This window comes from Lithobates pipiens, unplaced genomic scaffold, assembly GCF_037356315.1.
Source record: "Lithobates pipiens isolate NorthernLeopardFrog02 unplaced genomic scaffold, aLitPip1_a1.2 Scaffold_18, whole genome shotgun sequence".
Lineage (NCBI taxonomy): Eukaryota > Metazoa > Chordata > Amphibia > Anura > Ranidae > Lithobates > Lithobates pipiens.
In genome coordinates, this window is record NW_027507758.1 from 627,475,409 (window position 1) to 627,488,813 (window position 13,405).

Genomic DNA, 13,405 nt, shown 5'->3' on the forward strand with positions numbered 1-13,405 from the left:
GACTAAATAAGGAAGTGCAGGACTTCTTGTGTTGGGAAGATGTCAATGAGTGATAGAGGGGGAGGGGACACTCGTCCTATAATCCCCTCATCACTGTCACTCCTATAAAAGACAGTTCTCGTTGTTTCCTCACTCTCTGACTAAGGTCCATGAATAAAGAAATGATCTGGTAGGAGATCAGAGGACCCATTTACTAGTTACCTTGAGGGGGGAATTGTAAGATCCTCAGAGACAAAGCTGCCTGATGTGGGCGGAGTCCTGGTTTAGGGGAACCAATCAGCTCATGTCTATTAATAATCTTTGTATTTCTATTTTAGTAGATGGACGGGAGATGAGGAAAACCTCAGAGGATTGTCTCACTTTGTCTCCAGACTGTAAAGTAGAAGATGAGGACATCACACAGTATAGTCCAGGAGAAAACCCGACTACCTCAAATGTCCATCCGGCACCACACAGTGTAGATGGACCATCGTATTCCTCTTATCCTGAGGAACCTCAGACTGTGCGGGACGGTGCCGCCCTTCCAGCAGAGAAGAGCTTTTCCTGTACCGAGTGTGGGAAGTGTTTCCATTTTAAATCCAAACTTAATGTGCATAAAATATCTCACACAGGGGAGAAGCCGTATTCCTGTCCTGAGTGCGGGAAATGTTTCTCATTGAAGTGCAATCTTTACAGACACCAGAGAACTCACATGGCGGAGAAGCCACTTTCCTGTTCTGAGTGCGGGAGATGCTTTTCAGAGAAGTCCAACCTGTATAATCATCACAGATTGCACACGGGGGAAAAGCCATATTTCTGTTCTGAGTGCGGGAAATGTTTTGTACAAAAATCAGCTCTTGTCAAACATCAGAGGTCTCACACAGGAGCAAAGCCGTATTCCTGTCCGGAGTGCGGGAAATGTTTTTCAGATAAGTCCAATTTTTATAATCATCTGAGATCTCACACAGGAGAGAAGCCATATTCCTGTTCTGAGTGCGGGAAATATTTTTCACAGAAGTCAGCTCTTTACACACATCAGAGATCTCACACGGGGGAGAAGCCGTATTCCTGTCCTGAGTGCGGGAAATGTTTTACACAGAGGTCCGGTCTTTACAAACATCAGAGATCTCATACGGGGGGGACAAGCTGTATTCTTGTCCTGAGTGAGGGAATTGTTCCTCACTGAAGTCCTGTCTTCCTGTACATCAGGGGTCCCACACAACCCTCGAGGTGTATTAGTGCCTTGAGTGCGGGAAATGTCTTCTATATGAATGTTGCTGGACATCACAGCTCTCATGTGGGGAAGAAGCACACCCTGATATACACCTCAGATATACTCCATGGCTGATCTTCATCATGTAAGAAACAGTTGATAAGGAGATCAGAGATCACCAAAGACATGGATGAAGTGTTGTACCGTGTTGGCCATTGATAGCAGGAGAAAAATAAAAATGGAATCATTACCTCTCATTGGCTGAGTACATTTTGTGGTGTAAGATCTCACAAACTCTTAGGGCTATTTAAAAAAAAAAAAAATGTAGAATAAATATGACACACATTGGCCTAGGCATGACAAATATTTGCTGTATTTTATTGCATATAGTTATTTCCTATGATCAGCAGCTCTATCTAGTGACAATAATGATGCACTGCAGTATTATTACCACATTGTGTACACTAGATAGAGTTACACTCTTGCATTGTTAGGCACCGTCCCGATCTGTCAGAACCCTACACAGTGGAAGGGGTGCTCAGGGTGGCCCAGGAAACTATTGGCATCAACTGGGAGGAGTCAGAGTTCTTTCTCCACTCTCTACCTTCTCTGGGCGCTGGGCCATATGTGCAGTTGCAGACATCAGGAGTGAGACGGTGCCTGTGCCCATGTTGGGCAGCACAGCCATGCATCCAGAGTATTAATGAATAATCTCTGACCGCTGTAAGCAGCTGGCAGTGTTCTTCCCCAGGGACACACCCCTTAGATGTGCATGATTGAAGCTTAAATGACACATTAAAACAATAACAACTAACAAAAGGTACCTGGGGGCAACACATGCATACTCCTTCCTGATGTGGGCAGTGCTGGGCACTGGCTGGGTGGGTGATCACCCTCTCTAGACATGTGCAGAGTGAAATATTTTGTTTCAGAATTTCATTTTCGCCCGAAAAATACATTTATTTAGTTACTCCCAAAATGTGTTTTTATTTATTTAGTTTTTCGTTCAAAAATTGTATTCGTCCGAAAATCCACGTGAATTACGGTCGAATCTGTCATTGAAGGCTTATGGTGTCTGTCGAATGTATAAAGAAGATTCGACGGAGCTGCTAAACTCTATATAGCCTATAGACGGAGCATTTGACTCCGGAAATGTAAGATTGCAGCGTCGTACAGTTTCGATGCTCCGTCGAATATTATTATAAATGTGTCTGTTTTTCGTTGCTTTGTCGAATCTCCATCGTTCATGAACGGGCGAACAGCCGATGTTCGAGTCGAACGTATGTTCGACTCGAACACGAAGCTCATCCCTAATCACAACTGACCATTCTTTTTTTCTACTTATTAGAAATGAGGTCGTTATAGGCCTCCAAAGTCCAATAATGTGACATAAGTCCAAAACACTACAGTAAAATGATTTCAAATGAGGTGTGCATAGTGTATGGGATGTTCTGTATCAGAACTGACCATTCTTATTTCTACTTATTAGAAATGAGGTCGTTATAGGCCTCCAAATTCGAATAACGTGACGTATCTCCAAAATGCTACAGTAAAATGGTTTCAAATGAAGTGTGCATAGTGTATGGGACGTCCTGTACTAGAACTGACCATTCTTTTTTTCTACTTACTGGAAATGAGTTATTTATACACCTCCAAAGTCGAATAATGTCACATATCTCCAAAATGCTACAGTAAAATGGTTTCAAATGAGGTGTGCCTAGTGTATGGGATGTTCTGTATCAGAACTGACCACTCTTTTTTTCTACTTAACAGAAATGAGGTTGTTATAGGCCTCCAAAGTCAAATAACATGATATATCTCCAAAATGCTACAGTAAAATGTTTTCAAATGAGTTGTGCTTAGTGTATGGGACATCCTGTACTAGAACTGACCATTCTTTTTTTCTACTTATTAGAAATTTGGTTGTTTTAGGCCTCCAAAGTCGAATAATGTGACATATCTCCAAAATGCTACAGTAAAATGGTTTCAAATGAGTTGTGCTTAGTGTATGGGACATCCTGTATCACAACTAGGGATGAGCCGAACACCCCCCGGTTCAGTTCGCACCAGAACTTTCGAACGGATCCCAAATTCGTACGAACGTTAGAACCCCACTGAAGTCTATGGGACTCACACGTTCGAAATTAAAAGTGATAATTTTAACTGCCAATATGCAAGATACTGTCCTAAAAAGGGTTTGGGGACCTGGCTCCTGCCCCAGGGGACATGGGTCAATGCAAAAAAAAGTTTTAAAAACGTCAGTTTTGGCGGGAGCACTGATTTTAATGACGATTAAAGTGGAAAAAAAAGTGAAATATTCCTTTAAATATGGTGCCTGGCGGGTGTCTATAGTATGCCTGTGAAGTGCCACGTGTTTCCCGTGTTTAGAACAGTCCCTGCACAAAATGACATTTAACGGAAATAACGTCATTTAAAACTGCTTGCGGTTTTAATGTTATATCTGGTTCCTGCAATATGGTTGAAAATCATTGAGAAAAATGGCATGGGTAGCCCTCCCTGCCCATTACCAGCCCCTTTGGGTCTTGTACGGATATTAAGGGGAACCCCGTACCCATATAAAAAAAATGGAAATACGTGTGGCCCCCAGGCCCTATATACTCAGAACAGCAGTATACAGGCGGTGCAAACAAGACAGGGACTATGTAGATTTGTTGTGTTAAGTTGAATCTGTTTGTAATTTTCAACTGGTACATTTTTAAAGTGTAGCTCCAGTCAAAAAAACTATTTTTAAGCTTTTTGGAAAACATAGGGAAGGGTTATCACCCCTGTATAATTTGTTTTGCCGTCCGTCTTTTTTCATCTCACTTGCTGTTGTCTCCTTCCGTTTGCAAGTAGGAGATGTTTGTAAGTTGGATGGTTGAAAGTAGGGGCCTACCCTATATGCTCTGCAGAAATGGCGGAACAAGGTGTTGGTTTTGCCACAACATTGTAAGCCCTCAAAGTGACTCTTGGTGGGCGCTGGAGCGCCCTGCTGTGAACGATTATATCAAGAATTGTAATTGCATGCCATTGTTGAACAGTGGTAGAAAAATTGACCTTTGGTAGTTGTGGTGCTGGTGCCACAACACTATAAGTCCTCACAGTTACTCTGGGTGGGCACAGGAACGGGCCCTCCTGTGAAATATTATATCAAGAATTGTAATTACACGTCCTTGTTAAACAGGGGCTGAAAAATTGGGCTGCTGGCACTGGTGCTGGTGCCACGACACTGCAACCTCTCCCATATACTCTAATTGTAGTGCAGGAATGAGCCCTGCTGCAAAGCATTGCATCAAAAATTGTAATTAAACGCCCCTGTTAAACAGGGGCAGAAAAATTGGGCTGATGGCATCACCCAGTACCAAAAATGTTCTTCCAACATATCAGCGGAGGAGGAAGAGGATAGACAATCAACATAACAGGACAGTCACTCAGCATCAGCATAGGCAGTCTTGAAGGGATGTGATATTTCAAAAAAAATTATTTGGTTACATCAGCTTCAGGTGCTTGGTAGCTGTGGGTGATCCAAGACTGATTCATCTTGATGAAGGTCAGTCGATCAACTGATTCGGTGGACAGGCGCACCCAGTGATCGGTAACAAAGCCACCAGCAGCACTGAAGGTACGTTCCGAACGCTGGATGCAGGACAGGCCAGTAGCTCAATTGCATACAGTGCAAGCTCTGGCCAGTGATCCATCCTCAAGACCCAGTAAGCCAGAGGATTTTCGGTTTGAAAGGTGTCCATTGCAAATAAATAAATAAAAAATGATTTGGTTACATCAGCTTCAGGTGCTTGGTAGCTGTGGGTGATCCAAGACTGATTCATCTTGATGAAGGTCAGTCGATCAATTGATTCGGTGGACAGGCGCACCCAGTGATCGGTAACAAAGCCACCAGCAGCACTGAAGGCTGGATGCTGGACAGGCCAGTAACTCAATTGCATACTGTGCAAGCTCTGGCCAGTGATCCATCCCCAAGACCCAGTAAGCCAGAGGATTTTCGGTTTGAAAGGTGTCCAAGTCTGACCTTGCCCCTAGGTATTCCTGCACCATGTAAATCAGACGCTGGCGATGGTTGCTGGAACTGATCATACCTTGGGGCTGTGGACTAAAAAATTGTCTGAAAGCATCGGTCAGACAGCCACCTTCTCCACCGTTCCTTCTGACCGATGCCTCAGCAACACTTTGTCCAGGACCAGGAGTTTGTAACCTCCCAATCTCTGGGAACACGTTGCACAGACCTTTCTGCAAGGCCTCCCGGAGATGTCTCATCCTCTGCTCCCTCTGCGACGGCAAGATAAGGTCGACAACCTTACCCTTGTACCGTGGATCAAGGAGAGTGGCCAGCCAGTAATGGTCCCTCTCCTTGATCCGAAGAATACAAGGATCCTTCCGCAGGCTTTGCAGTATCAGGGAGGCCAAGCAGCATAGGTTAGCTGAGGCATTCGGTCCGGAGTCCTCTGGGTCACTGAGGACAACATGATCCGCAGCTACCTCCTCCCAGCCACGTACAAGTCCACGGGTTTCTTGGGACTGTAAATCATCCCTACAAAACTGCTGCTGCTGCTGATGCTGAGTGCCAGCCTCCACCTCCATGCTGACACAATCATCCTCCTCCTCCTCCTCATCCTCTTCCTGTGTGATGGGTGGCACAGCAGGAACACTGTCTGGACAAAGGGGGCCTTGAGAGGCAAGGAAGTCCTCCTCTTCCTGCCTCTGTTCTGCCTCAAGTGCCCTGTCCATTATTCCACGCAGCGTATGCTCCAAGAGGTGGACAAGAGGTACAGTGTCACTGATGCATGCACTGTCACTGCTCACCATCCTTGTGGCCTCCTCAAACGGTGACAGGACAGTGCATGCATCCCTGATCATGCCCCACTGGCGTGGTGAGAAAAAACCGAGCTCCCCTGACCCTGTCCTGGTGCTGTAGTCGCACAGGTACTCATTGATGGCCCTCTGCTGCGTGTGCAGCCGCTGCAGCATGGCCAACGTTGAGTTCCACCTGGTGGGCATGTCACATATAAGGCGGTTCTTGGGCAGGTTCAACTCCTTTTGGAGCTCAGCCAGCCGAGCACAGGCATTAAATGATCGGCGGAAATGCACACAGACTTTCCTGGCCTGCTTCAGGACATCCTGTAAGCCCGGGTACCTGCCAAAGAACCGCTGAACCACCAGGTTAAGGACGTGAGCCACACAGGGCACATGGGTCAGTTGTCCCTGTCGGAGGGCGGAGAGGAGGTTGGTGCCATTGTCGCAAACCACCATTCCTGGCTTAAGCTGGCGTGGCATCAACCACCTCTCGGCCTGCCCCTGCAGAGCTGACAAAACATCCGCCCCAGTGTGGCTCCTGTCCCCCAAACAAACCAGCGCAAGCACGGCATGGCATCGTTTTGCCTGCGTACTTGCGTAGCCCCTGGAATGCCTACGGAGAACCGCTGGTTCTGAGGACAGAGCACTGGAAATGGCCATGGAGGAAGAAGAAGAGGAGGGGGTGGAGGAGAGAGGTGTGTCACAACCAATAGTAGCATTTTGGAGGCGTGGTGGCAGAACAACCTCCAACACTACTGCACCTTGTCCTGCATCCTTCCCAGCTGCCAGAAGAGTGACCCAATGGGCCGTGAAAGATAGGTAACGTCCCTGTCCATGCATGCTGGACCATGAGTCAGTGGTAATATGCACCTTACCGCTGACTGCCCTGTCCAGCGAGGCAAGGACATTGCCTTCCACATGCCGGTAGAGAGCCGGAATCGCCTTCCATGAGAAAAAGTGGCGTTTGGGGACCTGCCACTGAGGAACCGCACATTGTACAAACTCACGGAAGGGGGCCGAGTCTACCAACTGAAAAGGCAGCAGTTGAAGTGCTAGCAATTTAGCCAAGCTAGAGCAGGTTTCAGAGAGGACTGAAGGTCTAGTGGGGTTGGAGATCCCAGCTGATGAGGAGCAAGGAGAGGTTCCGCTTTGTTCTTTGGTGTGGGTCTTTGAGTACGCTTGCCAACGAGCTGCATGGCAGGTCAACATATGTCTGGTCAAACATGTGGTGCCCAAGCGGCTGATGTTTTGGCCACGCAAAATACGCTTGAGACATATGTTGCAAATAGCAGCGGTGCGATTTGATGCACTCGTCTCAAAAAAGGCCCACACCAAAGAACTTTTAGAATAACGCACAGAGGCAGCGCCCTGCAGAGGCGGAGCTCTGCGGTGTGATTCAGTAGGTGTGCTGCCCCTAAGCTGGCCCCCGGAGGGCATCCTGCCTCATTGGACATGTGCCTCCTCCTCCTCCTCTCTCCTACCAGGCACCCACGTGGAGTCAGTGCCCTCATCATCCCCTCCCTCTTCATCGCTGGAGCAAACCTGGCAGTATGCTGCAGCTTGTGGAACATGACTGCCAGATTGCTGTCCTTCTTGAGCATCCCCTCTCTCTGCATTCACGCTACTGCCTTCCTCTTGTTGAGTATCATCATCAGAGCCTACAAAACACTGGGCATCCTCCTGGAGCATGTACCCAACACTGTGCTCAAAGAGTTCAGGAGACTCCTCAGGAGGACGTGGTGGGTCTAGGGAAGGAATCACTGATGATGACATTGAGAGGAGGGAAGACGATGCATTGGCAGCTGCTTTGCTAGTACCCTGAGCCTGGGTGAGAGAGGTTGAGGAGGATGAAGAGGGCTTGGTCATCCACTCTACCAAGTCATTGGCATGTTGCGGCTCAACATGTCCAGCTGCCGAAAAGAAGGACAAGCGTGTCCCATGGCCACGTGCTGATGATGACGATGCACCGTGTCCACGACTAGCACTGTTGTCTTTAGACACAGAGCCTGCTTGCCCTCTTTTATCAGCTCGCGCCTGTCTGCCTCTCCTTGCTGGCCTTCCATACATGGTAATGGCCTGAAGGGAGTTGGGAAAACCAGCAATTGGGTAGTGTATATTGTGCTGGAGGCACGCACAACACCCACTAACTCCTGCAGATGGCAGATGGCTCAATTAGAGAAGAGCGATGTAGGTGGATATTTTTTAATAGATAACTGCTACCAATCATACAAACTTTACATTACAAAACAAATATCAGTTTACATTCACTTTACAAAGTAACTAACAACAACAAACTATACAATCAAAAGGGGAAAAACAATTTTTACATGTCATCCTCCCCCACCTCACCCCCAGAAGAAAAATCTATGAGTAGAGCTTCACCTCTACTACTAGGCCCTGATGGTGGCCCAGGATCCACCTCAGGTGGCGGAGCCCTCTTTTTCTTCTTCTTCCCTTGTTTTTTCCTGATCGTGACCCAAGCAACTTCACCCTCCTCATCCGACACCTCTTTTGGGCGCTTCTGAGCCCCTTTAACTGAAACCTCCATCTCCTCCTCCCCAGACCTATCATCCCCAGCCGAAGATTCGGATGAAGAGACAGTGACCAGGCGCCTTCCTGGCCTACATCTCCGATGAAGGCGAGTGGGAACAGAAACCTGGGAGTTGGAACCTTGTGCCCCCCCACCCGAAAGAGAAGGCCCAACCACCCCCACCTGACCAATATCTTGACCAGACACCTGGACTTCAACACCAGGGGCCTGGGCAACATCTACAGGCCGTACCCCTTTCTCTTTTTGAGGGACCCTACTTGCTTTTTGGGTTCGGGATGCACCCTGCGGTTCTGCCGCTGGAGTACTATCCTGCCTTTCTCCTCTAGAACTCTGCCCAGCAGGAGGCGGAGCACTATCCCCACCTGGCCCACCATCTGCTGCAGCTTCACCCCTGTAGGCCCTGGGGCATCTACTAAAGGGATGCCCCATTTGACCACAAAGGTTGCAGCAGATCAATCCGCAAGTGTCACCTGAGTGCCCAAACTTATTACACTTAGTGCAGCGCACGATTGTGCAATCTGCACTCAGGTGGGTTGGACACCCGCACCTGAAACACCTACGGGGCTGACCTGGGTAAAACACCAGGATTCTGTCCCTTCCCAGGAAAGCACTCCCTGGGACATGCGCAACCGTGTTGCCAGATCTTTTCAAGCGAATCCTGGTGTTCGATGCTCCAGTCCATACCCCACGCTCATCTAGACATTTGTTCAGAGGACACTGCAACTGGCCGTGTCTTCCCAGCCAAGTTGCTATGTCCTCCGGGGGCAGGCTCTCATTCCTCACTAATACTGTAAGATTTTTGATCTCCTCCTGTCTACTCAAAGGGATCAAACGGAACCCCTTCCAAGGATCAGCCCCCCTAACTAACCCAAAGGCGGTTAGAAAACGCTCCATGGTCACTGCGTTGGTGAAGCTGACATCAAAGTCAGGGGAACCTGATGGGTGAATTACAGCAAATAACTCAGCCACCCTGAACCCCAACGCCAGGACCATGTCGACTACTTGACCCCTCGTGGGGCACTGACCCTCACCCTCCCATCTCAATTGAACTACATTCCTACGCTTGCGCTCCGGACCCCTTGCCCCCCTAGACCAAGAGTTGGCCCCGGAGGTCTGACCAGTTGGGGGTACCCTAAAATTACTGGCCCCGAACTGATGGTACAAGTGGTCCAGAGGCACGCTGGACCCAGCCACATTGGCGTAGGAACGCCTTTCACCAAGGGCTGTCAGTAACCTTACCTCCGGTGTACCCCTTAGCACGGGTTCCGGAGGAGGAGCTTCTGTCACTGACACTGGGGGTACAACATGCGAAGAAACCCCCTCCCCCCCAGCATGAGAACTCACATTCCCCATATTTTTTACACCAGGCTGAACCTTAGAATGAGTTTCCTCTTCAGAGCTGTAAAACAACGCATTCCAAGATTCCTGCCACTCTACCTCCATATGGGCCCCGCAGGAATCTACCAATACTTGACTTTGCTTTGATTGAGATCCCCCCAAGCCGTGAATGAACGCCATTGCAGGGTTCTCATCATCTAGCTCACCCATTGGGCAGTCACCCCAGGCTGAAACTTGCTCTGGCACTATACAGCTTGACATTTCAACACCATTATTTATATTCACATTCTCCTGACCGGAAAGAGGACCGGAAGCCTTAGCAGATTTTGGCTGAAAATGACCTCCGTGGTCAACTTCCGGTCCCGCCACCGTCACTTCCGGCCGCGAGCTAATCCCACCAGGAACCAACCCGCCCACCGGAAGTGCATCATCACCTCTACCACGCTACTATTGGCCTCGCGGTCAGAAGCACCACCCCTCCTCCCGCGGGAAGACGGCGTTTTCTTATTCACGGCCGCCATTCCCAAACCATCAGACGCCATGCCGCCGGTCGACACTGTACCGCTTCCCACAGCGGCAGCCAAGCTGGCTTGACTTTCACATACCCTAGTCCCCTTACCCTGAGACCCACTGACGGCATGCCCTGCTTGCAACCACCGGCTGGGATCACTGGGGACTGCACAGGTAAGTCCATCTTTTCTTTGCTTACTAGCCTAGCAAGCTGAACCACTGGTATCTTCTTATCTTTAGCGATACTCTTGTCTTTATTGTCCCTTTGCTGCCTCCTTCCCACTTCACCGGGGTCTAACCTGCCCTCTGGGGACACAGCCCCGTTCATAGGCTGGCAACCCTTGGGCTTACCTGACCCCTCTGTAGGACTAGCGGAGTTAGCAGTTTTGTCACCAGGGATACTCTTCACACTACCAGCCTTCTCTGCACTCTTCCTCACCGGAACTGTCTCTTTACAAATCACTTGCTTTCTTTCAACCACAGTCTTTCTCTCCAGTTTGTCACTGTCCATCTCTCCTTCCGCCACACCTTCTGTCTCTTCATGGCCGGCTTCCACAGAAGGACCCGCCATTTCCTCTTCCAAGGCTGTGTCTGGGGCTGAACGCTGTCTGCGGAGTCTCCCTGCCTGGGTCCCCTCGTCACACGCAATTCTCATCGCTTTGTCCACATTAGATAGAAAATCTTTCTCACTAGAAGCACTGTCAATCAGGTTGGATAACAGCTCACCAATCATGTTGCACTGCTTCTTCAATCCGTCTATCACAGTCTTATACTCCTGTCTCTTTACAACGCCCGATCTGTCTCTCCGGTTCCTTAGCTCCGCCAGGACCTTCATTTTCTCGCAGTAGCTGCGGGAAGCCTTCACAATTAAGCTTTTAGCTTTCTTCCTTCTGTCTGCAGATTTCTCCGCATCCTCTCCTGGCTGTCTCAGAGACCAATCTGCAAGATCCAGCTGGTTCTCCAAGAACAACCTCTCCTCCTTGACGAGCTCCAGGAGCTTAGGGGCTCCACATCCTTCATTAGGCTGTGAAACAGGCCCCTGGCCTGGGCTGACCGAAGCCATCAGCTCCCTTTCCTCCTCCACCACTCTGGAAGTCCTCAGAGATCAGAGCACGCAGCCAGCACGCACAAGCTCCTACAACTGACTGCAAGCTCTATTTAAAACGAGCAAGATAGCTAGCTATATAGATGGATATAGCGGTGTAAACTGGGTTCAGAGCACGCAGAATCTCTTACCACTGACTGCAAGCTCTATTTAAAACGAGCAAGATAGCTAGCTATATAGATGGATATAGCGGTGTATACTGGGTTCAGAGCACGCAGACAGCACGCACAATCTCCTACCACTGACTGCAAGCTCTAATTAAAACGAGCAAGATAGCTAGCTATATAGGTGGATATAGCGGTGTATACTGGGTTCAGAGCACGCAGACAGCACGCACAATCTCCTACCACTGACTGCAAGCTCTATTAAAAAAGAGAAATATAGCTAGCTATATAGGTGAATATAGCGGTGTATACTGGGTTCAGAGCACGCAGACAGCACGCACAATCTCCTACCACTGACTGCAAGCTCTATTTAAAACGAGCAAGATAGCTAGCTATATAGGTGGATATAGCGGTGTATACTGGGTTCAGAGCACGCAGACAGCACGCACAATCTCCTACCACTGACTGCAAGCTCTATTTAAAACTAGCAAGATAGCTAGCTATATAGATGGATATAGTGGTGTATACTGGGTTCAGAGCACGCAGACAGCACGCACAATCTCCTACGACTGACTGCAAGCTCTATTTAAAACGAGCAAGATAGCTATCTATATAGATGGATATAGCAGTGTATACTGGGTTCAGAGCACGTAGACAGCACACACAATCTCCTACCACTGACTGCAAGCTCTATTTAAAACTAGCAAGATAGCTAGCTATATAGGTGGCTATAGCGGTGTATACTGGGTTCAGAGCACGCAGACAGCACGCACAATCCCCTACCCCTGACTGCAAGCTCTATTTAAAACGAACAAGATAGCTAGCTATATAGATGGATATAGCGGTGTATACTGGGTTCAGAGCACGCAGACAGCACGCACAATCTCCTACCACTGACTGCAAGCTCTATTTAAAATGAAAAAGATAGCTAGCTATATAGGTGGATATAGCGGTGTATACTGGGTTCAGAGAACGCAGACAGCACGCACAATCTCCTACCACTGACTGCAAGCTCTATTTAAAACGAGCAAGATAGCTAGCTATATAGATGGATATAGCGGTGTATACTGGGTTCAGAGCACGCAGACAGCACACACAATCTCCTACCACTGACTGCAAGCTCTATTTAAAACGAGCAAGATAGCTAGCTATATAGATGGATATAGCGGTGTATACTGGGTTCAGAGCACGCAGACAGCACGCACAATCTCCTACCACTGACTGCAAGCTCTATTTAAAACTAGCAAGATAGCTAGCTATATAGATGGATATAGCGGTGTATACTGGGTTCAGAGCACGCAGACAGCACGCACAATCTCCTACCACTGACTGCAAGCTCTATTTAAAACGAGCAAGATAGCTAGCTATATAGATGGCTATAGCGGTGTATACTGGGTTCAGAGCACGCAGACAGCACGCACAATCTCCTACCACTGACTGCAAGCTCTATTTAAAACTAGCAAGATAGCTAGCTATATAGATGGATATAGCGGTGTATACTGGGTTCAGAGCACGCAGACAGCGCGCACAATCTCCTACCACTGACTGCAAGCTCTATTTAAAAAAAGCAAGATAGTTAGCTATATAGGTGGATATAGCGGTGTATACTGGGTTTAGAGCACGCCTAAAGTCAATTTACTGAGAAGATACTAAACCTGAGAAGATACTAAACCTCACCCTGGAGATCATCTACCTGCTGACTGGAGAGGTGAGGAGGATTCTGGGAGGTCACATGACATCACTCTTATCTCTATTAATAAAACACGCCTAAAGTCAAAGGTGCAAAAATGTCTCCC

At 48.3% G+C, this 13,405-nt stretch overlaps 1 protein-coding gene across 1 annotated transcript in view; it reads left to right on the top strand.

Moving 5' to 3' along the window:
• LOC143986871 (uncharacterized) overlaps window positions 1–13,405 on the top strand; it is a 116,880-nt gene that overhangs the window by 7,850 nt on the left and 95,625 nt on the right. The window contains exon 8 of the mRNA XM_077485278.1: window positions 318–1,153. Within this exon, the coding sequence (XP_077341404.1) occupies window positions 318–1,153 (836 nt within the window). The remainder of the gene's footprint in view (window positions 1–317; window positions 1,154–13,405) is intronic.